At 38.8% G+C, this 27,058-nt stretch overlaps 11 protein-coding genes across 11 annotated transcripts; 2 read left to right on the plus strand and 9 right to left on the minus strand. All coding sequences in view use genetic code 12, as the record gives it.

Moving 5' to 3' along the window:
• Positions 1 to 186: 186 nt before the first annotated feature.
• On the minus strand, positions 187 to 2,187 carry PHM5 (endopolyphosphatase; the record flags this gene model as incomplete). Its single annotated transcript, XM_051816577.1, has 1 exon — positions 187 to 2,187. The coding sequence occupies one exon, from the start codon at positions 2,185 to 2,187 to the stop codon at positions 187 to 189; it is 2,001 nt and encodes a 666-aa protein (XP_051670111.1).
• Positions 2,188 to 3,217: 1,030 nt separating this feature from the next.
• YOX1 (Yox1p) lies at positions 3,218 to 4,462 on the minus strand (the record flags this gene model as incomplete). The annotated part of the gene is made up of 1 exon (XM_051816579.1): positions 3,218 to 4,462. One exon carries the CDS (start codon positions 4,460 to 4,462, stop codon positions 3,218 to 3,220), a length of 1,245 nt encoding a protein of 414 aa, XP_051670112.1.
• Positions 4,463 to 6,717: 2,255 nt separating this feature from the next.
• Positions 6,718 to 7,539, minus strand: RPS18 (40S ribosomal protein uS13; the record flags this gene model as incomplete). Its single annotated transcript, XM_051816580.1, has 2 exons — positions 6,718 to 7,108; positions 7,493 to 7,539. The coding sequence occupies 2 exons, from the start codon at positions 7,537 to 7,539 to the stop codon at positions 6,718 to 6,720; spliced, it is 438 nt and encodes a 145-aa protein (XP_051670113.1).
• A 329-nt stretch (positions 7,540 to 7,868) lies between these two features.
• On the minus strand, positions 7,869 to 8,675 carry YML6 (mitochondrial 54S ribosomal protein uL4m; the record flags this gene model as incomplete). Its single annotated transcript, XM_051816581.1, has 1 exon — positions 7,869 to 8,675. One exon carries the CDS (start codon positions 8,673 to 8,675, stop codon positions 7,869 to 7,871), a length of 807 nt encoding a protein of 268 aa, XP_051670114.1.
• Positions 8,676 to 8,886: 211 nt separating this feature from the next.
• Positions 8,887 to 10,911, minus strand: CANMA_004317 (serine-type carboxypeptidase; the record flags this gene model as incomplete). Its single annotated transcript, XM_051816582.1, has 1 exon — positions 8,887 to 10,911. The coding sequence occupies one exon, from the start codon at positions 10,909 to 10,911 to the stop codon at positions 8,887 to 8,889; it is 2,025 nt and encodes a 674-aa protein (XP_051670115.1).
• Positions 10,912 to 11,207: 296 nt separating this feature from the next.
• Positions 11,208 to 18,161, minus strand: VPS70 (putative zinc metalloprotease; the record flags this gene model as incomplete). Its single annotated transcript, XM_051816583.1, has 4 exons — positions 11,208 to 11,913; positions 12,419 to 14,627; positions 15,818 to 18,024; positions 18,130 to 18,161. The coding sequence occupies 4 exons, from the start codon at positions 18,159 to 18,161 to the stop codon at positions 11,208 to 11,210; spliced, it is 5,154 nt and encodes a 1,717-aa protein (XP_051670116.1).
• A 255-nt stretch (positions 18,162 to 18,416) lies between these two features.
• On the plus strand, positions 18,417 to 18,863 carry CANMA_004319 (uncharacterized protein; the record flags this gene model as incomplete). The annotated part of the gene is made up of 1 exon (XM_051816584.1): positions 18,417 to 18,863. The coding sequence occupies one exon, from the start codon at positions 18,417 to 18,419 to the stop codon at positions 18,861 to 18,863; it is 447 nt and encodes a 148-aa protein (XP_051670117.1).
• A 164-nt stretch (positions 18,864 to 19,027) lies between these two features.
• CANMA_004320 (ribulose-phosphate 3-epimerase) lies at positions 19,028 to 19,720 on the minus strand (the record flags this gene model as incomplete). The annotated part of the gene is made up of 1 exon (XM_051816585.1): positions 19,028 to 19,720. One exon carries the CDS (start codon positions 19,718 to 19,720, stop codon positions 19,028 to 19,030), a length of 693 nt encoding a protein of 230 aa, XP_051670118.1.
• A 360-nt stretch (positions 19,721 to 20,080) lies between these two features.
• CANMA_004321 (uncharacterized protein) lies at positions 20,081 to 20,638 on the plus strand (the record flags this gene model as incomplete). The annotated part of the gene is made up of 1 exon (XM_051816586.1): positions 20,081 to 20,638. One exon carries the CDS (start codon positions 20,081 to 20,083, stop codon positions 20,636 to 20,638), a length of 558 nt encoding a protein of 185 aa, XP_051670119.1.
• Positions 20,639 to 20,663: 25 nt separating this feature from the next.
• On the minus strand, positions 20,664 to 22,341 carry CANMA_004322 (tRNA-specific adenosine deaminase; the record flags this gene model as incomplete). The annotated part of the gene is made up of 2 exons (XM_051816587.1): positions 20,664 to 21,686; positions 21,901 to 22,341. 2 exons carry the CDS (start codon positions 22,339 to 22,341, stop codon positions 20,664 to 20,666), a joined length of 1,464 nt encoding a protein of 487 aa, XP_051670120.1.
• Positions 22,342 to 22,447: 106 nt separating this feature from the next.
• Positions 22,448 to 24,223, minus strand: FRP2 (Frp2p; the record flags this gene model as incomplete). The annotated part of the gene is made up of 1 exon (XM_051816588.1): positions 22,448 to 24,223. The coding sequence occupies one exon, from the start codon at positions 24,221 to 24,223 to the stop codon at positions 22,448 to 22,450; it is 1,776 nt and encodes a 591-aa protein (XP_051670121.1).
• Between the last annotated feature and the right edge of the window lie 2,835 nt (positions 24,224 to 27,058).

Below are 27,058 nucleotides of genomic sequence, written 5' to 3' on the forward strand. Positions count from 1 at the left end.
TGTCTTGGTGATAATTTTCATTTTTCAGACAGACAGAGAGAGAGAGAGAGAGAGAGAGAAACAATTTTTTTTTGCGCTACAAATAGGTCACGTGCTAATTTGTGACTCTAATTTTTAGGAGAGTTGTACCAATATACGTTACTGTATTGTTACTACGTAACTTTCGTAATATTAACTCCTACCTGTTCAACCCAATCCACTATTTTCATAATTCGAGCTAACGAATGTGTTTTTCAAGTATTCTGCCCACATTTCTTGCAACTTTTTCCCATTTTTACCTTTCTCTGCCTTGCCATGCTTTTTCTTCTTGTGCTTATTTTTCCCTTCGGCATTAATGCTGTTTGCTTTGGCCGGCTTGCCCAACTTTCTCGCATACTTCAACCACTCCTCTACAGTCAATACTGGCAAATTGTACAAACTGTCATCAGTACTGTATTCAATTTCGTAATCAAACTCCTTTTTGCCTTTGTTGATGGAGGCCAAATCGGCATAATATTGTACATACCGCTCAGGCGTGTAAGTTTGTGGGATGTATGCTGGTCCCAATTTTGCTCCTTTAGGTTTAGGAAGTGGGAAAGTTTTGTCCCGTTTGATAAACGACCACACGCTGCTTTCTTCGAAATCATCAGTGTATGTATCCTGTTTTTCAATCAATGCTTCAACCTCGGAAAAGAATCTACCCCAGGGCTCAAATTTGACGTTGGTCATTTCATTGGCAAGGTTGGTGATGTTGTACTCCCACACTCGCAATCCGGGATTAAATGTGGGAACAACCGAGCTACCCACGTGTGATATTGAGTACCTCTCACCATGGTCACCTTGTTTCTTCTTGCCTTTGATTTTGGCATATACTTCTTCACGTACAGTTTCCATATATGCAACTTTATTCGCAGGCACACCCCCTTGTATCCGGAAAAACGAATCATCAAATTTGGCATCCAATGCTTGATAGAATGTGGTTTCTCCCAAGGCATCAGTCCCCAAATCATCATTATACTCCTGATTAAACACTTCAAACATTTCCAATTGTTTCGACTTTTGTTTCTTTTGTGAGTCCTTGATTGATTTGTAGGCAGCCACGCTATCCAAGGGAATGAAATGGTCCAAGTTCATATGTCCATACAAACCACCAACTATGATATCTCTAAATTCGTAAATCCACACGATATACTTTCTCAAGCAGGTCAAATCGTAATTCTTTTCATTTGGTGGCACATGACCTGTTAACCAAACTTTCATCTTTCTAGCCCTTAATTCTTTTAAAACATAGCCCAACCACTCAAATAATTTGTATCCTGGCTGCTTTCTCTTGTCACAATTGTCCACCAACGGATTCAGTTGGAACAAGTAAAGGGTGTTGATGGACAAAATTGCCAATTGTCCCGGAATAACTTCTTTAAAGAAATAAGCGCCACGGTTAAATGTATGTAGTTGCAGCTGTGGGATAAACCGTTGCCATATCTGAAACAATTCACGTGTTTGCAATGTGGGTCCAATACTGAATAAATTGTGAGGGTAAACATCATTATTACCTAAACTTGGAATCAAATCAACTTCCAATTCTGGTGTATCTTTCTTTTTAAAGGTTTCAAACATGAGCTTGCTCACATGTTCATTCATTTCAAATATATTTTGTTCAGTTCTAGGGTAATTTCTATCATTATCATGACGTACATTGTCCCCAGTCCAGACAATGAAATCAATCTTGTTTTTTAAATTTGTTTCAACCCATTTTATTGTCTCCTCCATTAAGGCCATAGGTGCATCGCATCCCGAAATAGCATCGCCATATTTGTGAGCATTACCCTTTGATCTATGACACAATTCATCAAATGACAGACCTTCTTTGAAATATGGGTCTGGATGGATATCGGTTATATGAAGAAACCTGCCATGCACGATTTGGTTTCCCTTCTCATCGGTGACAATCTTGATAGGTTTTTTTGGTGTAAGCCCGAGTCGTTTCAAGTCATCCTTTTCCGATGATGTCAATTCAATAGTCTCTATTGAAGAATATGGCGACGTTGTTGCAACTAACTCGTTGGTAGAGGAGTTGGTGTTTAGGTACTGATATATTGGAACCAATAGCAATAGTGTGAGCAAGGATAGGCTGGCATTCTTCCAAGCCCATGGGTTTAGGCGCCGAGAATGTGATTCGTAATCACTCTTTTCGTTTGGGGGAATCATTATGCGTAACAGGTGTTCAACTCAACTCACTCTGTGTTTTGTCTGTGAAATACTGTTGCTAGATAAGATCAATATATTGGTAAACTTAGAAAGAAATGGGGTGGCCTGGCTGACCTCTGGTCACAAATTATGTCACACACACACACAGACAGACATTTTGGAATAAAAGAAATGTCATAATGTATTAATTTAGCAATAGTGCACGACCTAATGAGCACGTGTACGAAGTAAAAGCGAATTGTCTTGTGGTTGAGAAAATTGAAGGCAAAAATGTAGGATGTGTTCGGTTCCTCCCCCCCCAGACATGACTTACATTCTTTGGTTTAAATCTCTGTTTTTTTTTGAATTATGTTAGTATCAGGTGTTTGTTGTAACCAAACTCATCCATTTGTTTTTTGCATCCAATCTATGCAACTTTGCTTAATTTATCATTAAAGACAATTAATTCAATGGCAAGTTTAATAATTAAACAATTCGGATAGCAGAAATTCTTGTAAAGGTCAAAGTTCAACGAGAGAACATCGTAAATTTTGTTTTCTCTAAGCATCATCGGTTCGTTAATTTGTAGAAGCGTGAAAGGGAAATGGTAGCATTTTTTGTTAGTAAAAGTGCTCCTGATTAATTAATTAATTAGTTCACCCAATTGAGTAAATCAATTACTCTTTTTAACCAAATAGTATATGCGCGTTTTTGTACACATACAAATACACAATCACAATCACACACAACCACATACAATGGTGATGTTAAATTACTAACTGTTTATGTTTATAATAAGCTTCTGTTTCTTTAACCCTCCTTTGAAGAAGTAGAAGTTGGCGTAGCTATTCATGTTGAGTGTGGTCTATTTCTACGTAGCTTGTATTTAAATTCCCTCCTAAGGAAAGGTCCTTCTCTGTAAGAGCTAGATCTACAGTAACAGCATCAAAATTATCTCATTTCTATTCTCATTTTTACAAAAAAATATGCAGTGTTTAGTTATACAGTTTATAGAAGCTCTAAAAATAAAAAATTGGAGTTTATCATTTCGTTATTGAATCATAATGGACAAGTTAGATTTGGTGGGCTTTGTAGGTGTTGACGATACAATTGGGAAGACTACTGCCTCGGATGGGGTCGTCGGTTGATGTTGCTGTTGTTGTTCAAGTTGTTGTTCAATAGGAACGTCGGTTGGTGGCAACTCACAAATTTCCTTTTCAACATTACTTTGTTTACGTAATGCTTGACGTTTATTTTGAAACCAAATCTGTACTGCCTTCTCTGTCATTTGCACCACTTTAGCAATCTCAATACGTCTTGATTTGTTGGGAGTTGAACCAAGTTCAAATTCTCTATTAAGTATGTTTAACTCGTGAGGTGATGTTCTTCTTCTTTTTCTTCTTGCCAATGGTGCGTTGTCGATATCAGGTTCTTGAGAAGGGAAAGTGGCAGGTGAGTGAGAAATAAATGCATATAACTTGTCTGAGCTATTTGCTGATGATGGTGCCGTTGTTGAGGTAGATGCAGATAATGCGGGGGATGTACTGGTGGGCGATGTTGAGATCGATTTGACTCTTGGTTTTGATTTAGATTTGCGGAGTTCCAAAATACTCGTGTCCATTATCGAGGTATCTTCATCAGCAATTGAGCTGGATCTCTTTCTTGATGACATCAACAGTGATGTTGAAGCAGATGGTGGAGGAGTAGGAGATGAAGATGAGACATTTGAGTGGGTTGCAGTATTTGTGGCTGTTGTCGTTGTTGTTGATGTAACTGGTTGGTAAGTTATGTACGAGTTAAAATGTTGTACTGTTGGTTGTGGTTGTGGTGGTGGTGGTGGTGATGGACGTGGAAGTGAACTAGAAGCAGATCTTGAAGCATTTGGATAGTGGTATTGGAAAGAAGAACGGTGTTGAAGATGTGGATGTTGTTGTGGCACTGAAGGTGGTTGATAAACATAAGGAGTAGTAGCTGTAGTTAAAGGAGTACTTGTGAATGAGTCAATTGAAGGTAATTTCTTGCATGGTGTTTGTGCAAATACGGCACTTGTATTTGAATTGGCCGTGTTGGTAATATTAGTCAATGGATGATCCTTGTAGTGGTTTGATTTTGCCGATGATAGTATTGAAGATAATGGTGGTAAACTGAACTTGGCGCTTGAAGTTGTTACACCACTATTGTTAGAAAATGACACTGAGTGGCCATCTATTGATGAAGTATCTCTAGTGGCTGAATAAGGTTGGTTCGATTGTTGTGGGAATAATGTGGACTTCTTTGGTGTTTGTAAGTGAATCATGATTGGAAAGAAGTGGCAAGATGTGTTGGGGTATATTTAGGCGTTAAGTGAATGAATGAATGAATGAAATGAGTGACTGGCTTAAGTAGATCTAATCTTTGAAATAAAGATTCCACCAGAAAAAATATAAATATTGTTGAAAGTTGGAAGGAAGTCTGTTTTAGTTGGTCCCTTCTGGTAGTGGATGAGGTAGTTATATATACATATATATATATATATATGTAGATATTGTTGGGTATGTGAATAATTTAAAAGGATTTTAAATTTTGTCGCGTTGTTTACATTTCATACAGATGCAAAAACAAAACAAATGCAATTAATTTAAACAACAACCATATATACCAATGTTTATATGTGTAAGCATATGCAAAGGATGTAAAAAGTAAATTATCTCTCCCTAAGAATGTTTAATTAATTAATTAGGAGTAGGTAAATGCATTGTTATTGTTATTACTAAACTCAAATAGGAGAATAAACTATTTATCTATTTCACTCCAATTTAGTTAGTTACTCACTTTGTTGCTGACTTTTGTTTATTATTTATGTATTGTTTAGTTATTGTTTAGTTATTGTTTAGGTATTGCTTTTATTGTCTAATCTTTTGGCGTCTATTATTCTTCTTTTTTATAAATATGTGTATCAGTGCTCTTACACGCCAGAAGGAAATATATGGCTGTGTACTAATCATACGCAGATACAACTATTGTGTCTTAACTAAACTTTTTGAAGAGAAGTTGACGAAAAGCTTGAGCTAGCCACGGATAGAAGGTAGCTTATAGGTATGTATGTATGTCATTTGTACCTTTGTTTTGTATAAGCTAGAAGTTGATTTCCTAATGGGGAATTTTCAGAAGACACAAGTTACACAAACACGAAATAAATTAAATTTGTGTTATATGCAGAATTAATATTTATTTTATGATTGACCCTTCTAAAAATGCATACACACATACACATACACTGTCTCATCATCATCACAAAACACACGAAACACGACAAACAACAAATGACAAATGACACACACACACACATGCACAACTTAAAACATACCCACATTGTATACAATACATTTGATCCTATATACAGTCTAAATAACACAACTATATTTGGAACAATGATATATATTTTATACGCGCCAATCTTTCATTTATTTCATCTTTCCTTGATGATGTTATGATATTCCTGGGGGTGGCTTCTTTAAACTTTAACAGGGGGTGGCGGCTTTCTATTGTTCGTTTCCTAACCATAACTCTCGCAATCATTTATTAAGACTACCATGAACTACAAGAAAACACAATATGAATTGCATTTAACATCACATTATGGTACCAATTTAGATAAACCTCATTTGTTAATACTATTGCCGAATTGGGATAAGGTGTGAGAAAAGAGAAGAATTTGAAGAACAGTTAATAAGCTTATCTTTGGTTTCATTCCCTTAGTTTATGCGTGCTATTACATTCACACTTATATTCTCTTCAATAATGCAAATCGCAACTAAAGGTTAGCATCAAAATCACTTTTTATACGTCGTGACTCTTGCTATTACTGATATTGGAGGAGACAAGTTTTATTTCTGCAATCATTTTAATCACTCTGAATTGATCTATGAGGTGTTTGTGTATGATCCCAATTAAAAAAGTACATATACATATTTGAGTAAAATTCGTTCCAATTTAGAGAAAAAATATAAAGTTTCCTATCCAAATACTTGAATTAAGTAACAAAAGGGCATTCTTTGTAAAATATTCATGTACAGAGGTGTCACCATTCGATAAATAGCATATTTAACCCATTGTAACTGGCGCTAACACTATATTCCCCTCCTTCAATTACCTCATAAGTACATAATAATTCATTATCCTCAACGAGGTAGCGCCACATTTGAAACTTTGCCAAAATAGTAAACAACTATAATGGGTTGGTTAATAGTTATTACAAAGCTGTCTTTGTTCCAAAAAGTCTAGTATTTCTAGTCAGAATTGACACACTCGTCATTACAGGTCATTTTTATCTCAACCCTAACACATATGTGTGAATTATTGGACACCTATGTCAATAAGGCATCCACCAATGACTACATAACATGCGTCCAAGCGCACCTACACATTCTACACATTTTCCCCCACTTTTACCTTATTTTATAAAATTAAAATACATGAACTATACAATAAAAAATGTAAAAATCCTTCATTATATATGCACTCAACTTCTTTTTGAAAACCATCCAGAAAAAAAAGAAGAAACAGCACAGCTTAACGACCTCTTGAGGTAGTCTTGGTGTGTTGACCTCTAACTTTCAATCCCCAGAAGTGTCTAATACCTCTGTGTGCTCTGATCTTCTTCAATCTTTCCAAATCATCTCTCAATTTAGATTCCAAGTTGTTAGCCAAGACATGGTAATCTTTACCGTCAACTTGATCCTTTTGTCTGTTCAAGAACCAAGCTGGGATCTTATAGTTGGTTGGGTTTTGCATAATAGTGACAATTCTTTCCAATTCTTCTTGGGTCAATTCACCAGCTCTCTTGTGCAAATCGACATCGGCCTTTTTACAGACCAAGTTGGAGTATCTTCTTCCGACACCTCTGATCTTGGTCAAGGCGTACATGATCTTGATTCTACCATCAATGTTGGTGTTCAACAAACTAAAGAAAAAAGTTAGTAAAAGGCACTGAAAAAGGGGGAGAAAGGGAGAGTCTTGTTGGTGTTTTGGGGAGATAAGTGGTGCCAATCATTGAAGCAAAGTGGAGTCTGTCTTGTGGTTAAACTAGCCCGTTTGTAAACTGTTCGAATGAATCTCGTCTTCATATATAGAGTGGGCTCCTTAAAATAACCATTTTGTCCTTAAATCCACATAATCTTTTCTCCAAACTTGAACTAGTCATCCATCTTGATGATATTTCTCTTAAAGAAAAATTTTTCATTCCTACCCGATTGAACTATTCATTCACTTCCCATGGTCCCCAATGCTTCAAAACAAAAAAGACAAGTAATGCTGCTCCCTTCAGTGTGTAATCTTTCCCACATACCGTAAAATGTGTTGGAATGAACCTTGTTCTTGGACAACTAATGGCATATTTGATATTGTTGTTGTGAATACTATCTGAAAAGGAAGGTTTTCAACACTGAAATTTTGAATAGTATTGGGATTTTTTTTTTCCTTCACCTCACACACGCTCTCTCTCTTTCTCTCTCTCTCGCACTCAGTGATGCAATTTTTTCACATTACACAAAGTATTAAAGACAAGGTAGCGTATTATCATGGTTATAGCCCTAATCATTTAACAAATAGCACTATCATTTCATGGCTGACATGTCTGTTGATAGAGCTACGCGGAGAATGTATAACTAGATGAGCTTAAGCAACTTATGTAACTAGTTTTACTCTATATACATGGTCATTCATCATATACTATACTTACTTATGAGCCATTGCAAAGCTGGCAACTCGACAAAGACACGATTAGCCTTCAAAATGTCCCTCACTTCAACAGCCTCCTTTTGGATGACCTTACCTTTAACCTTTGCAACTGCTTTAGCCCTTTCCCTTCTGTTCATTTTCTTCAATTCCTTCTCATTCAAGAAAAATTGGTTCAAACTTGATGTCAACTTATCTCTATTTTGTTCAGTGATGAACAATATATTCAACTGGTTCAATTTATGACTTGAAACAAAACTCTGCGTTATCTCGACATTGGCTTGGTCAAAGTCACATTCGTTTTCAATGACAAACAAGTTCCCCAGTTTATATTGTGTTGTTAATGCAGTCTGTACCGCTTTTGCATAAATCTTTGCTGGCAAGTCGGTGCTCCAATCATGCGGACCTTTAATTGCATGCGCTTTAATCTCATTATCCATATGAGGTGAGTTGGCATCACCCAAACGAGCTCTACCTGACCCCTTTTGGGGACGCAATTTACGGTTTGAGTATGGAGAATCCGATTTCAATGTGACATAATTAGATCCAACACGTGCGCGATCGGCTTCGAAAACAGCAGCACTCCATAGTAAGTCTCGTCTGGTTGGTATGTACGTGTTGAAGAACGTTGTAGGAAGCGGAATGAATGTCGTTGGTTGTAGATTGGGGAATGTTCGTAATTGAGCAAGCGTGTATTTAGGTGGCTGTGCGATGTGTAACGATGATGCTGTGGATGCGGACAGCAGCTGTGCTGTAGCTTCAGTAGCTAACTTCCGTACTGACTGCTTGAACATTTAGATATGTGTGGTTAGTGGATTGTCTCTTGGCCCTTGTATCGAGAAGATTTTTTTTTAACGCCTTTTTTTTTTCAAACCAAATCGTTCACAACTTTGTGAAATCACCCATTTTGCAACAAGGGGACAACCCATCGGAGGAGGATGAGAGATGCTACCTGTGTATATTGCTAATTCTGTATCGTAACACAGTTGTCATCAAATTTGGTCTCTATACAATTGCATCGCCACCTTTTATCTTTGACCGGTTGTCGTCATTTCCACTTGCGGTGCGACCATCTTCACCTTCATCATCACTAGCAATTATAAAGTCGTCCAATTGCGAGTCCCCGATATTCTCACCCAACTCTATGTCATCGACATAGTCCTCCGTATCTGCTCTGGCATAACCATTGCTATTTCCAGTTAATTTGCCAAATGTTTTAGCAAGAAAACCTTCTTGTTGGCCACCTTCTTCAGGAAGCTGATCTGCCCACTGGACATTCTTTTTCCTGCCACTTGCAGCCGGTTTCTTGATAATCGATGCGGGCCTACTTCTGTACGATGCATACAACATGTAAAGCCCCCATATCACAATAATCACGACTGCTAATTGAATGAGTCTTGTCACTTTATTGCTAGTTGGTTCATCATTTGGTGTTGTAGTGGACGATGCCTTGGGGATAGAGTCGGTTGTTGTGGAACTGGCTGTTGAGCTTGTGGATGTTGGTGCTTTTGAAGGTGTCTCTTCGGCATCATTATGCTGTACATCGCCCTGTCTCTTTACTCCAAGAGGATAAGTCACCACTGTTGGTTTATCGTTAACTTTTTTTTCGTCAAAGTTTCCGGTGATGATATCAATTAACGCCCTGGAAACGTCAGGCAAATCATAAGGTACCATGTGACTGGAATTAAAAATATTGATAAAGGTCAAGTTCCTTTCCTGTAACATGTAGCCTACGTTCTTTTCGTCATGCAACCAGTCAGCTTTAGCATCGGTATTCTCAAACCCTTTAATCCCGTTCCATTTCAATTTGGATATGTACAGCATCACTCCCTCGGTGTTGCAAATGATATCATTTTCTCCATTGAATAAAACTATGGGGACATGCTCGAGCAAGCTTGGAAGTAGATGCACGGAGGGAAACGAATTGGAGGCGTAAAAATTTCTGCTGACTCTACCGCTGCACTCGTTCCAAGTTTTCAATTTCTTCAAATTCAAGTCATGCTTATTGTCATCGTTGTTCAAAAAAGGTTTGACATACTTTAACTCAAACGGCCAATTCATACCACAAGATGGATACGAGTCCCTCAACGTGTAGTCATACATATTGATACACTGTTGTTCACGAGAAGCCTGGTTATCGTTCGTTGCTAGCAACAAATTAGTCAATATACTCTCACATACGGACGAGTCAACCTCAACTGGATTAACCTGCTTGTCATTAAAATGTGCGTCAACCTTATCCACTATCCTTTGACAACGCTCTTGCTGTCCAAGAAGTTTCATAAACATGGGATTGTTCTTTTTTATCAAACCTCTGTTCAAAAAGAAAGGCATGTACGCCAAACTCTGCTCATTTGGTGACACCCAGCCATTACCAATAAGCAAACCTTTTAAGTTGTACGCCTTTTGGCTCTCTTGTAAGTTGGCGTTTCTCTTGAGTATAGCATCAGCAATGTATGGGATATACTGACCGGCGTACGACTCACCTGCAAGGTATATTTCATTGTCCAACTCCTCGGGATAAATCTCGTAGTATTTCTCCATAAACTTGATAAAGTAAAATGCCATATCATACAACTCGTGGACATATTTGTCTTGCTCAGTGTAACTGAAGCCGGTCCCTGCCGGCTGATCAACGTAGATTACATCACTCGCTTTGTGCCATGACCCATTGTTCATGACAACCTTTTGCGATTGGTCTATTCTGAATGGTCCCGACTCTAACAAAGCGCCATCCATTGAGGAACACCCTGGACCACCATTTAGCCAAAACGTTGTACGTTTGTATGATGTTGAGTTGACGTTTTTACTAGCATCGATGAATTTCCAAAAGAAGTAATTCGTGTTGTTCTCGGGGAATAGCTCTAGCTGACCCGCGTACATTAGTGGCTTGAATCCATCGTCAATCTCTGATAGTCCTGGTAAGTTGGTCACCATGTACTGTTTTGAAGCATCACTGCCTCCTTTTGGCGGCGCAGCTAAAATTGACCCAGTTAGAACAAAAAGCACGTAAAACGAAAGATAAAACATGTTTGGATAAACAACACCTGTAAATAGTCTTTTAGTATGGTGGTGTTTGGTGGTGAACTCTATGTTGTTGTGGCGGTGGTGCTTTGTTTGTGCGTGTCAACTGATCAACTGTGAAACTCGAGTTATTTAAATGAGAATAATTTCTGCGAGAAATTGTCGCGACAAACTTCGGAGTTAACACAATTCTCGGTATATTCTCCACAAAAGCACCCATCCCGATTAGAGGTCTACAATTGTCATGGGTTCGTTCTTCTATTCTCTCTTTTCTGTTTAATTCAATATTTTCTATAACTTTCCTATAAAACATTAAATACCAAACTGATTCCCAAAACACCAGTGACTAATGCCAACTTTTTCCAGCCGAGATCCTTCTCGTAAAACACTTGCAGCCTCATTCCATCTGAGGTACTGTTGACACTATGCGTCGACGAGCTTGAACCAGAATGGGAGCCAGATGAAGAGCTGGAGTCCGTACTCTTGGAGCTCGATGATGCCAATGTAGTGTCACTCCAAATGGACTGGCTTCCAGTGAACCCCCACTGATTATAAGTGGCCGAGTTTGACCCTGATGTATTAGCAGTGTTGGTGGATTGATCCTTAACAGAACCCTGCGAGCCAGTGGTTGCAGTAGAGGTCTGAGCGGTGGTTGATGGAGTCCACCAGACTGTTGTAGACTCATTCTGGGTGACTGGAGTTGCTGCATTATAAGCACTTGGTTGAGACTGTTGAGACTGTTGTGATTGCTGAGTTTGCTGAGTTTGTTGTGATTGCTGAGTTTGTTGTGATTGCTGAGTTTGTTGTGATTGCTGAGTTTGTTGTGATTTCTGAGATTGCTGAGTTTGTTGAGTCTGTTGAGTCTGTTGAGTCTGTTGACTTGTTGTTTTTGTTGTGGCAGTTGTTTCAGCACTGTTCTGATTACCGCTATCTAAACCACCCAAATTGGCACCTTGCGATAAACCGGCAAGTGACAAACTCAATAAAGCAGAACCTACTTGAAATGGACTTATTTGAATAGACATCTTTTGATATATTAGTATGTGTTAGTGTGTTGTAAATTTTTGATAATTATAGATGAGTAAAATTTTTGCATTTCCAAGATCATCGACCCCATATTTATACATTTCAGATGACTCGCATTGAATCACGATACCATTACTCTTCGATGCTGTTTGTTGATGTTTGTTTACGTTGATGAAGAGATCAACCAGCCATTTTTCTTCTCTCTTTACACAAAATCAATGTTGCGTAAGAAAAGTTGACAAGGCGCAAATTGAGTGCTGAGTATATTAAATAGTAATGACTTGCATTTCTACTTCAGCCTTGTTGGATCAAACAAGGGTGTGACCTGTGGCAAATAAGGGGACCAAGATGAACAGAAAATGTGATTTACTACACAACTTATACCAAGCTATATATCAAATCGAAACACTTGTCGACAGCCGTGGAAGGATCACTATTAAATAACAGAACGATATTCTCAAGCTGCCCAACTAGAAAATCCACATACTTTTGGTTTTCCAACTTACCAGATTTAGTGATTGCCATTAGATCCAAGATGTTATCATCACCGGCATCTGTGTTGGGTTCCATTGTTTGTGTAATGTTATCAGCTTCGAAAGTGTGAGAGATGCTTTTCAATAAGCCATAAGCCACTGAAATACAAGCCTTTAAGGAGGATGCACTTTTGCCGGAAATTGCTTGGCGCAAGTACTGAACTATTAATAACTCGGCTTGTCGTTTTGCAAACGAGGCGTCTCTTCTTGGTGACAAGGGGGGCAATAGGGGAATGTCCAAAAAGTACATACTGCTTGGGTGATTTCTTTCAACAGAACCAGCATTCGTGGCTTCACTCACCTTTGTTGTATCAGTGTATGCAGGTGTCAGTGGGGACCTAACCGTATCAAGTTTGGCATACACAGTCTTTTTCATTTTGTTGTCACGCCATGTGGCTGTGTATTTGAATATAGGAACCTGAAGAAGACTTTGATTTTGCTGGCATCCTCTCAATTTGAATGTGACAAGAAAATTTCGCTCATAGGATGGAGTTATTCCTCGGAACCAAATAATTTGAGACAGCGAGATCATCAGCTCCATTGAGCCAATCAATTCCATGGATGAAATTGTAGTATTATTCTCTGTTTGAAGCTCAATCTGCAAGTAAGGTACGCATACGCTCTTTATCCGTCTGATCAACGGCTCAATTGACATTGAAAGCTCATTTGGAGTTGCAAATCGAAGCACCGAGTCATCTCCGTACTCAAACTTGGAAAAAACTTGTACATCATCAAATAAATCCAAATGAGAACCAACTCTAAGTATTGTCAATGAAAATGTTTTGATCCCATCCTTATCCAATTTTGAACACACTTGAGGAGTGTCTTTGTAGTTACCACAGCTTATTACAAGTATCTTATTAATTGAATTTTCTTGACAGGAAATGAAAGGATATAGATCGGCACACTTTTCAAGAGCCACTTTTAGTTCCTGATAATTGCTTCCGAAGGTATTTGTGACAAGACTAATATCGTTAATTAGACCACTCCAACCATCCCACGAGGCTACAACACACCCCACGAATGTTCCACTTCTCTTGGGTTCATGCAACCCATCAACCCCAAGGAATATAATTGCCATCTTATCAAGGGCGCTTAGTGTAGACCTGATTTTGCTAAGCAAATTTTGCAACCAACAAAGATAATCATCATTGGACAACTTTGTTTTGTTGAACAAGGGCACTGCCACCACAAGATTCAACACTAGTTGTTGTGGATAAGGTAAAATTTTTGACATGTACAAATTGGGCAACTCGCCTCTTTGGAGCAACAAGTTGTTGAAAAGTATCAAATTGTTTGGAATTTCAAGTCCATATTCAATTTCAAGATCTAGCCAGCAGGTGCTAGTGAATTGGAACAAATTGGTTATTGCTTGTTGCTTATCAATCAACTTTTGCACAACATAACTCCATTTTTCTGTAATGGTTTGACTAAACTCGTTGTAAATGTACAACTCAGGTAAAGTACTCTCGGCTAAATTCAAGTTCAACACCCCTTCACTTAGATTTGCCGAGCCAAAGCTATCCTCTATTGATATTTGACCTGCTAGAGCATCATGTTCATCACTATACAACAACAAGTACTTGCTAAACAAGTATATGCATGAATCATCCCAAGCCTCTCCATCAACGCTGATCTTCATCTTGTCAAAAATAATCAATTCCCCAAGATCTTCACTTGGGCGTAAACGTTGACTGATATAACCTGAAACTTTCCATTTCAATTGCTGCTCAATGATACTAAACAGAGGGTTAGGGTAGTTGTAGATGGTGGGTGGTTTGATGTTCAACACGTAGCTGATCTCAAGGCTTTCGTTGAGTTTTATTGGGTGCATCTCACTCGTACAAGTGATGTTGGGATTGTATAATAACTGTTCATAGTCAATTCCATGTGTCGTTGATGGTGGTGTGATGAGTTGGGTGTTTTTCTCTTGTTTTGTAGGAGTGCTAAATAAGGCTTTTGAATGTTTTTGCAGCAATACAGGAGTGGCTACTTCTGTGGGTATCTCTATTTCCTCTTCACTTAACGATGACTCGCTGGTGTTTGAATCTTTGCTTGATTCCAAAACATTGTGGGTAATTTCTCGGTAGATACTTCCACCAATTACATTGGTTGGCTCCTTGCACAAGTCGCAAATAGGGAGCCTTGTGGCGTCTTCTGGATCTAATAGCATCGAAAAGCAATTTTTGTGGCATACATGTTCGCACTTGAGCGGTAATACAACTTCTCCTGGTAATGTGAGTTGTAAAGAATACTTACAAAAGCAACATATCTCACCATTATAACGCTTTGATGTCTTTGGTGGTATAGCTTGAAAGGGGCTACAGGAATTTAACAATGGGGTTGCTAGTGTTCGGGAAAACGATGCGGACAGGTTCATTGTTGGTGTCTTGCAACGATCTAAAAATGATCCTCCCTCAAACGGGCCAAAAGTCCAAACTTGTTCAAGTTCGGGTGTTGTCTCCACACAAAAGCTAAGTGTGATTCCATTTCCTTCATTGAGAGATAGGCCCGTTTCCTTAAACGGAGAGCCCTTAAGTTTACTGGCAGTCGATTTCCTTTTGTTAGACATAGGAAGCTAGTGACTGGTTGGATTCCATAGCAAATAACACTGTTCACTAGCTGAAGGCATTGAAAAAAGAAGTTCAATTCAAATTTGCAACGGATTGTGCAAAATTATATATAGGGTGTTTTGTATTTAGAGTTTTGGCTGATAGTTTTAGATTAGGTAATATAGTATCAATTTTTTAACATATCGAACAGGGAGGCATTAAGTACAACATAATGAGGTTTATTCAAGGATTTATGCGGGATGCTGAAGTAAGCTATTGCAAGGTGGTCCTTGTTGCATACGTAGTGTAAAGGTTTCCAGATCATACCCCTCCCAATTAATTAGCTTTTCTTTTTTATGTTCACGAAATAAATGACCACAAAACGAACTTCGTAATATTGTTGTGAGTTATTATTTAACATCAACAATTTAAGGTTTATGATTGGGATGATTTTTGGGGAACAATAGAAGCAAAGAAACTTGAAATTACAATTTAATTTCTAAATTATCGTCGTATTTTGGGATTGTACTTTCTTTCGCTTCACCCCTCTTGTCAGAATTTCCGAACTTTGACCCTTGAAACATTGCCCGTATATTAAGCTACCTTCTCAAACAGTGGCATGAAGCTTACACAATCCCCGAAGGGAAAATTGCTTCAGAGTTTCAATGTCTCAAAAGTGCTTGGGAAATGCTACAAATAGCTCTAAAGAAAGCCTACATTAGCAACTGCAAGAAATCAAAATAAACTTAAACTTTACAATCATAAATTTATATAAAATTCTTCACACATCTTGCGTTCAACGTAACAAAATGTTGCCCACTCTAGAAACAGTGCTTTCCAAAATTTGTAACCAATCAACAAACCTATCAAAATCACCGTCTTCAATGGCTTCATTCAAGCCTGGCAAGTTTTGACCAGCATATCCAGTATATCTTCCACTAGCAAACACAATGTGCTTAAACCATGGTCTCTTATGTAATCCCTTTGAGTGTAAAAAGTTGCGCTCAAAGTACTGCAAACCCTTGTTGTGGCCCTTAATTTGGAAATGCAACTTAATTCTCTTCCAAAGGGGCAAGTCATCAATCAAATCATGTTCCTTTTGCAACTCACTGGATTGTATGTCAAACTTTTCGGTAGAGTTAGCAAGGAACTTCAATTGGTGGTGGGTATGGTGTATCAAACCGCCCAATGTCTTGTTTTCATGGTGGTGGGAATGATGCGCATATGAATTAGTTAATCCCATCTGCATTGGTTTGCAAATTGGGTAAGAATAATGACCTTGAGTGATCTCATCAATATAGTTATACTCAACGAGGTCAAACTGTTTGTCATGTCCCTTGACTTTTTTGTCAAGCCATTTCTTTGGCACATTATGAATAGTTTGTTGATAGTAGTCCAACAAGCCTTTAGCATAGTCATGGAGATTAAAATGGATTACTTCCCTCTCACTCAAACCTAATGCTAACAAAGCCAAGTATTTGGCTGCTAAATTGTGGTACGTGAAATGCTTGTCACCATACTTTTCCATCCAATGATAAGAGTCATAATTTGAGTGATAGTGGTAGATTGGGTCCCCTTTTCCACCAACAAATCCAAAGTCGAGCGCTGGAATACCCAAGTGTTCCAAGAAGACAGTGTAATCAGAACCACTACCCAAAGTAGGAATATTTTCACCCTTATGGCGTTTTACATAGTGCTCGTATAAGGTGCCTCCTTCTGGGTATTCCAATTTTTTGGCAGTTTCAAAGATTAAATCGTTCAACACTGGTGATGACTCCAAGTTAAAATTCTTTCCACTCACTGAAACATCGACATTCAAGTAAGCAACAACTTCGCGTTGATACTTCTTGGCGAAATACTCACCTTGCTCGGTGGAACCTAACAACCCGTATTCTTCCCCATCATAACTTTGCAAGATTATAGTTCTCTTGAACTTGTGACCAGCTCTTTTCAAATCTCCCAAAGCACGTGCAACTTCCAATAATGATGCAGAACCACTGTTTGGATCACCTGCGCCGCCCTTAATCCAAGCATCCCTATGATTTCCAAGGATAATTACTTCGTTAGACTTTTCTCCTTTTATCTCACCGTAAACGTTCCACAAAGTGGTAATCTTGTAGTCTTGCTCATTGAACAAATTCAACTCGTACTGTGAAGGTCCAGTGGAGTAGTCAAACCCATCCAACTCACCTTTGAAGCCGTCAATCTTAGCACCGTGTTTATTCAACTTGTGCAAAATTGGCTTGACTTCGCGGTATGAAATAGGCAACACAGGGATCTTACCAATACTATCATGAGGGTCTTTTCTCTCGGCATCTGGTTTGGATGGATATCCTGGAGTAGTTGGGTCACCGGGTGCAGCTCCTTCGCCTCCAAGGAACTGGACACTTCCACGTTGGACCGAACTCTCTTGTCTTGCTGGACCCTTGGGGTATTGGTCGTAACCATTAGCAGGAGTCAACCCAAAATCATCACCAGGGTCAGAGTAAATCAAAACACCAATAGCCCCTAAATCTTGAGCAAACTTGACCTTTAATCCGCGAAAGATTCTACCGTAACGTACAACCACAATTTTGCCCTTCACATCGATACCATTTTCTTCTAAGAGTTCAAAATCCTTCTTGGTACCGTAATTGGCATAGATATATTGACCCGTTACGTTTCCGTTTGCTGCGTAACCCAAGAAGGTTGGAACAGTGCCATTGTGAGTAGTTGGATCTTCATCGATGACGTCTTCCTTCAATGGTGCTGTGTATACAACCTCTCCCTTAGAATCAAGTAGCTTTAAGTCGTGGTCTTTAGGGTAACTCACCAAAATCTCATACGGGTCAATTGTAGTTTCAAAACCAAACTCTTTAAACTTTTCTTCGGTCCATTCGACCAACCCATAGTTGGTTCCAGCCAAGTGAGGTTCAGCTGTATATTTCTTTGACCAATCAGATGCCAAATTGACTTTAAGTGAATCCAAGATAACTTGCTCGGGGTCAAGTTCGGGATTATCGTTGGTTCTAAAGAAAGGGGTGCCAAATACGTTAAAGTAAAGCACGAGACCAATTGCCGATACCCATGTCAAGGTCTTTAATAACGGACTTACTCTCCTCTTTGACACATACGGAGTGTGCTTCACCTCGAATTTTTCATCCATGGCTGAAGAATCGTTGAAGAAGAATAATTGGAAGGAAGAACCCATTTGTTGCTATTTCAAGAACAAAAAAAAAAAGGGGGTAGCAGTTGTGGAGTCGTTTTGCTTCTGTGGCGTTACTCACTGTCATTGTCGCGTTTAAAAACAGACAGACAAGTTTTGCGACATTAGAACAATCTCATCAAAAGATTTTCTTTTTTCTATTTTTTTAAAAATTAGAGATGATGCCCTTCTAAGCACATTATTATCATTTCAAACATGGCGGGAAGAAATGCTATAAACAAGCCAAAGATTAAGATGCTAGCACATAGCCATGCAAAGTCTCTAAGCAGAAAGAGGTCGCTCAGGAATGCTATTCAAACAAAGTCATCTACCTCGCGTTATGCACCAAGAGGATCTACAGCTCCAAGACCAACAGATTCCAAGGCTGTTGCTTTATTCACCGGTGAGACTCCTTCGCCAAACTCTGTCATGACTACCAATACTTTGTCCAAAAAGAGGGCGAAAAAGATTGCCAGAAATCAAAAGTACTTTACCAAGAAACAGGAGGAGGACGTATTTATGAATATTGATAATGATTTAAAAAATTCGAAATTGGAACAGGCAAAGAAAGCATTGTGGGATTTGATAGAATTGCGTGCAAAGAATGGGCCTGTAGTAGTCGCTGATGCTGAGGGAACCACTTTGGGAGTGCAATCTTTTTAGTGACAGCACTTGGAGTTCAGAGAGGAAGGCTTTATTTTTAGTTCATAGTTGATCGAAAGCGAGCGACATTTAGGCTCGCTGAAACCGTATAAGGTCTATTATTACTATTTGGCACTGTTTGACAGATCAACTGACTTTATTTCTATATCCCCTCCCTCATCTATTTACTTTTCTCTAGCTAAAATACTTTCGTCTACGGTATTTTTCAAAAACTGAGTTACCTCTTTTGGATTGTCAGCTTTGAAAACGGAAGTTCCAGCAACAATAACATTGGCTCCAGCACATGCAGCAGGCTTGACGGTCTCCTTGCCCAAACCACCATCAACTTCAATGTCCAAATGAGGGTACTTTTTCCTCAAGGTTTCTACCTTGGGCATCATGTCTTGCATAAACTTTTGTCCTCCAAATCCTGGTTCAACAGTCATGACTAATACCATATCCAAATCTTTTGCATATGGGTAAACAGCCTCAATAGGAGTTTTTGGCTTGATACCCATTGCTGCTTTCAAGCCATGTTTCTTGATCTTTGCGATAACTGCTGCTGGATCTTTAGTGGCCTCATAGTGGAAGGTATAGGAGTCACCTCCGGCTTTAGCTATATCTTCAATCCACTGTTCTGGGTCTGAAACCATCATGTGGCAATCAAACACAATTGGTTTAGCTTCATCTCTTGGAAATTGTTTTCTCAAACTTTCAATTACTGGAGCGCCAAATGAAATGTTTGGCACGAAATGTCCATCCATGACATCTAAATGTAACCAGTCGACATCCCCCGTGTCAACAACCTTTTTACAATTGCAGCCTAAATTGGCAAAGTCAGATGCAAGAATTGATGGCGAAATGATGGACTTGACCATGTTTGAGTGATGTATATACGAGATAGTGTTTTAGCAAAGAAGCGGTAAACTTTTTGTCCAGCAAATCCCAAAGAGAGAAATTGATTTTGAATTTCGGAAAAACAAATATATCAAAGTTGTAGCCAAGCCTTGAAATTACATCAGTATGTGATGCTAACGTAGTAACGATTAGTAATAATGGCACCTTTCGTATCTAGTTTCTCTCTAATACCTAGTCTCCTCAAACACACATTCTCTTGCGCTTTACTTTGCCTCTTGACGCCCCTATATGATTCCTTCTTTTTTTTTCCCCTCCCTGATAGAGAAAAATCCCGGAACCAAAATTTCAAACATTAGTCACTGACAACAAAGTAAGCCCATATGTCTGAAGAGCAAAATCATTCAACGGAAGGTGCCTCATACTCCGAGCAAATACTAGAAGCAGCGAGAAGAAATAACACCGAACTTCTACTCCAAATCAAGTCTGAATTGAACAATGACCAGGAGAAGCTTTCACAATTGATCAACAGTACTCATGAAGTGATAACGAACAATACGCCATTACATATCGCATGCCACTTGGGCAACTGGGAGTTTACAGACATTGTGTTGGATATTGAAGGAGTAGAGATTGACCCGCAAAACAGAGCACAAGAAACACCATTACATCTCGCAGTGAAATATACAGTAGATGAGCCAGATCATGGCTATTTCATCGTCGACAATTTGTTGGACGCTGGATCAGATCCTAGGATCAAGGACAAAGACGGGTTGAGACCAAGGGATTATGTAAATAAGGATAATGAAAAGTTGTTGCAATTATTGGAGAGTGCTGAATATGCTATATCGATGGAGGACACTGACCAAGAACGGTTGGCAGCATTTGCAAAAGAGCAAGAAGCAGAAGACGGTTCAGCATCTGGATCGGAATCAGATTGATAATTTAAATAGACGCAATATACAATTATAAATTAAAATCATCAATGCTTGTATGTCTCCAGTTCTGTAGCAGAACTTGACCTTTAGACTTGAGTGTCTGTCGCTCAGTATTGGCCATTTTGAATAAACTGTAGCTTGGTTGAGTTATTTGGCAAACTTGGCAAAGCTTGTTCATAATGCTCTTATTACAGATTATGCTTTCACCTCCACGTCGGGGAGCTTTGTTTTTGATAAATGCACCGTTTTTCACTCCATTGTTCAAAACCTGATGAAAATTATACGGCACGATGTATAGCAATGAAAGCGGGGACGGCTCTTTCTCGTCTGACTTGTGAAACTTGTAAGCATCGTCGTCGTGTGTGAGTAATTGTAGATAATGCACGTCTCGTCCAAGTTGAAAACGATCTCTAAAGCACCGGTTAAAGTCTATTGAGTCAACTTTATTAACAACCAAGTAATCCAAATAAATGGGGTCAAAGATGTGTGCTGAGGAGGCATTGCAAATGCCAGTTAGTTGCTTCAAGCATATTTTATCAGAACACGATTTTGAGTATGAAATAAGGCTATCAGTCCTGCCTGGCTTGGTCCTCACTACACCCAATTGGTCGAAGTTGTTGCGGCCCCTATGGAAACCATTGTTCAGTGAAGATACTTCCCAAGCCTCGCTAGAGATGAGTGACGACGACAAGTAATTCATCGACACGTCTCCACATGGCGGTTCACTAACAAATAGTGCCAATTTCACATCATCGCGAAACTTGTACTTGTTTTGGATCCTATTGACCCACTTGGATTGTTTCTTCGATGCTTCCTCCAAAAGAAAGTAATTGAAAAGCCTCAATGATAAGATCTCCGCATGCATGTCGTGGACTATTCTTCCGTCTGGATAATTCCGGACTCTGTCTGGTAAAACTTTTACCCCGGTTGATAAGGTGATGGGTATAATTTCGTCTCGAGTGATAGCAACAACACTGGATAGCACAGTCCATTCCTCTATTCCATTCGAACGTATTTCCGGTTTTCCTGACTTTACAGTCAACTCATTAAACTGTTGGACTACAGTTTTTGCTATATCGTTTCCCAAGTCATTGCTCATGTTGCTTATCAAAGAGAGTTATTTTTTTTTTTTACAAATCCGTGTTGTTCAAATATGTCCCCGATAGCTATCCACATTACACCTCTACATCAGTCTGTTCATACGTGACATCAATGCAGACTACATAACCTACTTAAATCTTCTCTCATTTCCTGCTCCTTCTAACCAACGCTCCAACAATTCCAATTCCCACTGCCAACACACCACCGGCAACACCGATCCCAATTAAACCCTCTTGTGTCACCTTATCTTCTATATTTTCCAACAAACCCAATGCCTGTTGGTTTTCCGGCTCCGATTTCAACAAGGTTTCAACATAACGCTTGGCGTTGGTGTAATCACCTAACTTGAACGATCCCAAACTTAAGTAATACAACACTTCTCTCCTCATTGATGGCTCTGTCTTGTACAACTTTGTGAGTATCACCACTGCTTCCTGTTGGTGTTTTCGCGTAGGCGACTTTATCAACCCCCATGCATAATTAAATTGAGTTTGTGGTGATGGTTTAGGCTCCTCTGCTTTGAGTTGGTTGCGGAGCACGTTGAGTTGTTGCTCCGAAAGTGGCTGTTTTAGTTCTTCTAAAGCTGGATATACTGATCCAAACATGTCTGGGTGATATCTGAGAAAGAAGAGTTGTGGCAAAAGGGGTGATTTATATTTCTTTTGTTTCTTTGCGCACAAATGTATTTAAACTGCGAAAAACCTATAAAACCTATGTGTAATACGATTCATTATAGAAATAGATATTTGGAGCCTCCTTCACCCACCTATAGCTTTGAACATAGTACTCAACACTCTTGCCAAAATTGACGTCCTCTCCACAGCTCAAGATAGCCAAAGACTTGAAGTAATTATTGCTTGAGTATTGGATACTAGTGATGTGAGCTTTTAGCGTTTGGTCAATATCCATCGGCTGGAAGCTCTTTTTAATTAGCGAATTCTCAAAGTCCGAGGAGTCTGCTGAATTGTATTTCTCTACCTCAGTTGTGACATCAATCTCGGTACCCTTTTTTGAGAAGGACACACTTGGCTTGAATGGGTTCAACTCCAATGTTGGCTCCCTTGAATTTGGTCCTTGGACGAAAACTGAGATTTGTAATTTGCCTGCCTTGATAAATGGAATCAACTTGTTAATCAAATGACTATAATAGCCTATAGCTTTACAGGACTTGACCGACCAATAAATAGAAATCATAGGGTGTGCTGGTCTTCCCAAGTAGTCTTTGCCAACTTCTTTTCTATCAATAGTTTGCAACAAGTCCAAACATACTGGTAAAATAAATGAAGCCCCAAGATCTTCAGCAAAGAATGCCACTGAGTCAAATGTCAATAACGGTTGACACTTGCCTCCCAGCGGTCCCCTAAATGCCACCTTCAAAGTAACTATTTCGGGATTGATTACCTTTCTGTACTCTGGTAAGGCTGTGCTGATATCCTGCTCTGCAGCCAGGTCTTGACTCTTTGTTGATTTAAGTTTTAATTTGTGCAATAGAGGTTCCAATTTTGAAAAAATTGGGTTCAACTTTGCAAAACATTTGTCCAACTTTGGTCTGTACCAACAGATGTAGTCCATTTCTGTTTCCTCTCCATTCAACTGTTTCTCTTGAAGCTTGATAAACTTCTCAAACATCTTTTTAGTAAAGCCATTTCTTTTTCTCACAATGATAACCATCTTCCCGCATCCGGGCAAGCTAGCAATCATGAACGGATGGTGCTGAAAGAAATCAATCTTTCGAACGTTGAAATAAATGTGCTGGCCAGCTTTCCAGTTGCCATACTTGAACTTTATTAGCCCCAGCCATGAGTTGGGGTTGAAATTCTTGTTAATTTTTATGGGGATGGAGACCTTCATGATATCATCATCCAACATTTCAAATTGCGACCAACCTTTGGTAGGTGATTTCTTACTGTGAACAATACCATAAATACGCCCAATAACTTTATCAAGGACCAATAAATGAACACCCACAATCAACATGGCTTTTGTGCTGTTATTGTGGAAAAATGCCATAAGCAACATGATAAAGGATTGAGCACGATGATGAAGCATTGATTGATCGTACCAGTATTTACGTATGAATTTGACGTTACCCAAGGCAAGTAATACAAAAGTGACATAAGCAAGTATTCCATAGACATTTTTAGGGTACCTGGGGTGTATGCTTGTCCATTCTGGTTTGTCCCAGTAGTATGACACAACAGCTACGTGGAATGTGACAACAACAAACATCATGAATGAGAACCAAATGTGAAGAAATGTTGTACGTTCATATGTGAGGCCAGTTACACCCGTTATAAAGTCACCTTTTGTAATGAGGAGGAAAATAGCTGGAATCTGAGCAATACCTATTCTTGCACACCTTTTGGCAATGACAAATGTTCGAGGAATATAGGTGATATCATGAGTATCATTGTAACACAACTTTCCATTCAATAAAATGTAAAATAAAAACAATATCAAGACACTTGGCTTAAAGTATATATTCATGCTCCTGAGCTTTATAGAAAGTGTATAGTTGAAAGTATTCCACACGTTGAGTAAGATAAAGTATGGTTTGAATCTGTTGGTCTTAACAAACCGTTTCTGTCTCAAAGTTCGAGGAATCCAAAAGAATATAACACCATGTATAACGAAAATCACCAAACTAAATGCACAACTGATCCATTGGCTTTTGGTATTTCTCTCGCTCTCGAGCTGCTTTTGGAGTTCTATAGTCAATTCACCCATGGTTGTGACAAAGAAGGAGTAGAAGAAGAAGTTGGGATGGGATGAGATGAGGCATGGTGAAAGGTTGATATATAAGATAATCCCTTTTTCAACCAATAGTTCAATGGTAATTGTTCTGCACAAGACCAGTGATGCCCAGAAATAATGGAGAAAGCTTTTCTTACATGGCTTTTAAAATATCACCACCCACTGAAGGACAACTTATTAGAGCACTAAGCCCGTTGAAGCAGGCATTGTTCACACTCGATGGAGTATTCGCTTAAGACATTGCTGAATTCTTCTGCTAGTCAAGCAATACATGGGGTTTATGTGTTCAAGGCTGTATCTTTGATTACTTTCAAAGGACCTGACTGGCTGAAAGCTACTTATGGTGGGATTATACCTATTTTAATTTTCCTTTTTTTTCTTGTCTTTGCTTAAATCGACAAGAATTTAAACTTTTTTGGAACATCAAATGGGCGATAAATCCGAACATACAAGAAATATACATAGAGCTGCTGTTCTTTGAGACTTAGTGTAAACGAAATGAAAATGCCTATTGTTCAATAGAAGCAAAATCAATCGTGAACACAGAGTGATCACAAGTCGGACATGGTACAGAGCCAGCAGTGGAAAGTGTTTTATTGTTTTCTAAATTTTACCGAAAGATGCGTCACTATCGGCTCATAACACGACAGACATACAGTCTCGTATTTATCGGCAATAAACAATGATTATCTCCTTCTTTGTTCCCTCGTAGAAAACTATTTTGCTTGTCTTTAATTTTGTGCTTGGTATTTGCCTTTGTCCTACAAGAAATCCCAAAAGAAGATCAATTTTATCAGATCCATCAATAAGAGAATACAAAATAAACGAAAAGCCAACATTTTGCGCATAACGACAATAAACTATGTTGGCGTTTAATATCTCTGTAGCAGATAGTGGGTAATCATGCTTAACGTGTTAGGGTGACACCACCAGCTAAAATTGCAACCAAGAACAGCTGATGGAATAGATTAAACTCAGTATGAGGCTAGTAATAAGCTCTGATCTCCTTGGCATTTTCTACGTGCTGCAACTATCGGTAAATACCTTCTTTCTGTGTTAAATATTACAATTACAGCCTGCCGAGGCGGCTATTCCTTTGGAAAACCGAAACCAATTCAACCAGTCAGAAGCCGACTTTGCAAACGCGCAGACTAAAAACACCAAGAAAAAGGACTTTTCTTAGCATAATCTTTTTTTTAAAGCTTTCTCAAGAATTAAGCTATTCTGTGCCATTTACAAGAATTAAAAAAAAAAACTATTCCTATGCTAGTAGTTGCAGTTGTGAAAGTAGTCTGAAATGCCAACTTAGTTTTACGTGTTGGTGGAATGTAACTCAGCTCTTCTGTGTGTCCGGCATAAACTGAATTGCAAAGACAGAAAGAAAAAAAAAAATTCTTCAAACCACTTCACATAACGAACGTATTAATCAAAATGCAGTTTGTGTTGCTTTACGTGACCGACATAAAGTAAAAATGCACTACCAAGAGCGGGAATCGCGTAACGTATAATGTTACTCAAAGCACGGAGAATATAACAGGGACAAGTTAAGTCCCGTATTCAGTCCCCGTAAATAATACTTCATTGATGATTCGATTTGCAAGAAAATAATACAATCCCTAACCATTTGGAAGGGGTTCTATCAAACAGTTGTTCTATTTTTAACAAGTAAAAATCTACTCAAGCAATTGGCATCATGGTATGTGCGTGTGCGTGCGTGCGTGTGTGTGTGGTGGGGAGGGGTTACTTTGGTGATTGCTAAAGAACGGACTTTACATCCATTGCAAGGTGTGTTTTTATGGCGTTGCCGGTTTGGGTTTTTAGATCGTACCACAAAAATATGCTTTTTAAAGGCGATATTGGCCTTTCTACAGTGTTCGAATGCTATCTATTTGCATCGTTTACAATACACAAAGTGGCTCCTGTTATTCGATTAGGAAGAGGTTCCATCGTTTTGGGAATTAAACTATCCCAAAAGAAAACAAAAAATGAAAGGTTGTACAAACTTGCTTACATTATAGTCAACAAACGCGAGAAGCTAAGTTCGTTTTGAGTCTTTTTTTTTTTGAATCTAAAAGGGAACAATAGTAATAACCCATAGCTGCAAAAATGCATCTGATTGGGTAGTTTTCTCAATTCACTGATATTGACCATTGTAACCAAAGTCTAAACCTAACTAGTTGTTGAAAATACGGCGTTGCAAGAACGAGATTGTCAGTTTTAGATCATTCACATCGTACGCTGGAGGAATCGCATAAAATGAAGTCGAATTCCTCTATATTGTCATTTGAGAATTCTTTTTAGTTTGCTATACTAGTCCTTCACTTAGACAACACCTTGAGCAAAGATGAAACACTTGTCGGTCTATTACTTCGCTCTGATACTTTCGCTCGTCATTGCTGCTGACAGTGATAGCATTACTGCCGCACCAACCACAACTGCTGATAACCCATATGCCACCTACCCAAGTGTTGCAAAGACTGCATCAATCAATGGATTTGCCGACATAATTTACGATCAATTGCCGGAATGTGCTAAGCCTTGTATGTTTCAGAATACAGGTGTTACTCC

Source organism: Candida margitis (assembly GCF_024628925.1).
Source record: "Candida margitis strain CBS 14175 chromosome Unknown scaffold46, whole genome shotgun sequence".
Taxonomy (NCBI): domain Eukaryota; kingdom Fungi; phylum Ascomycota; class Pichiomycetes; order Serinales; family Debaryomycetaceae; genus Lodderomyces; species Lodderomyces margitis.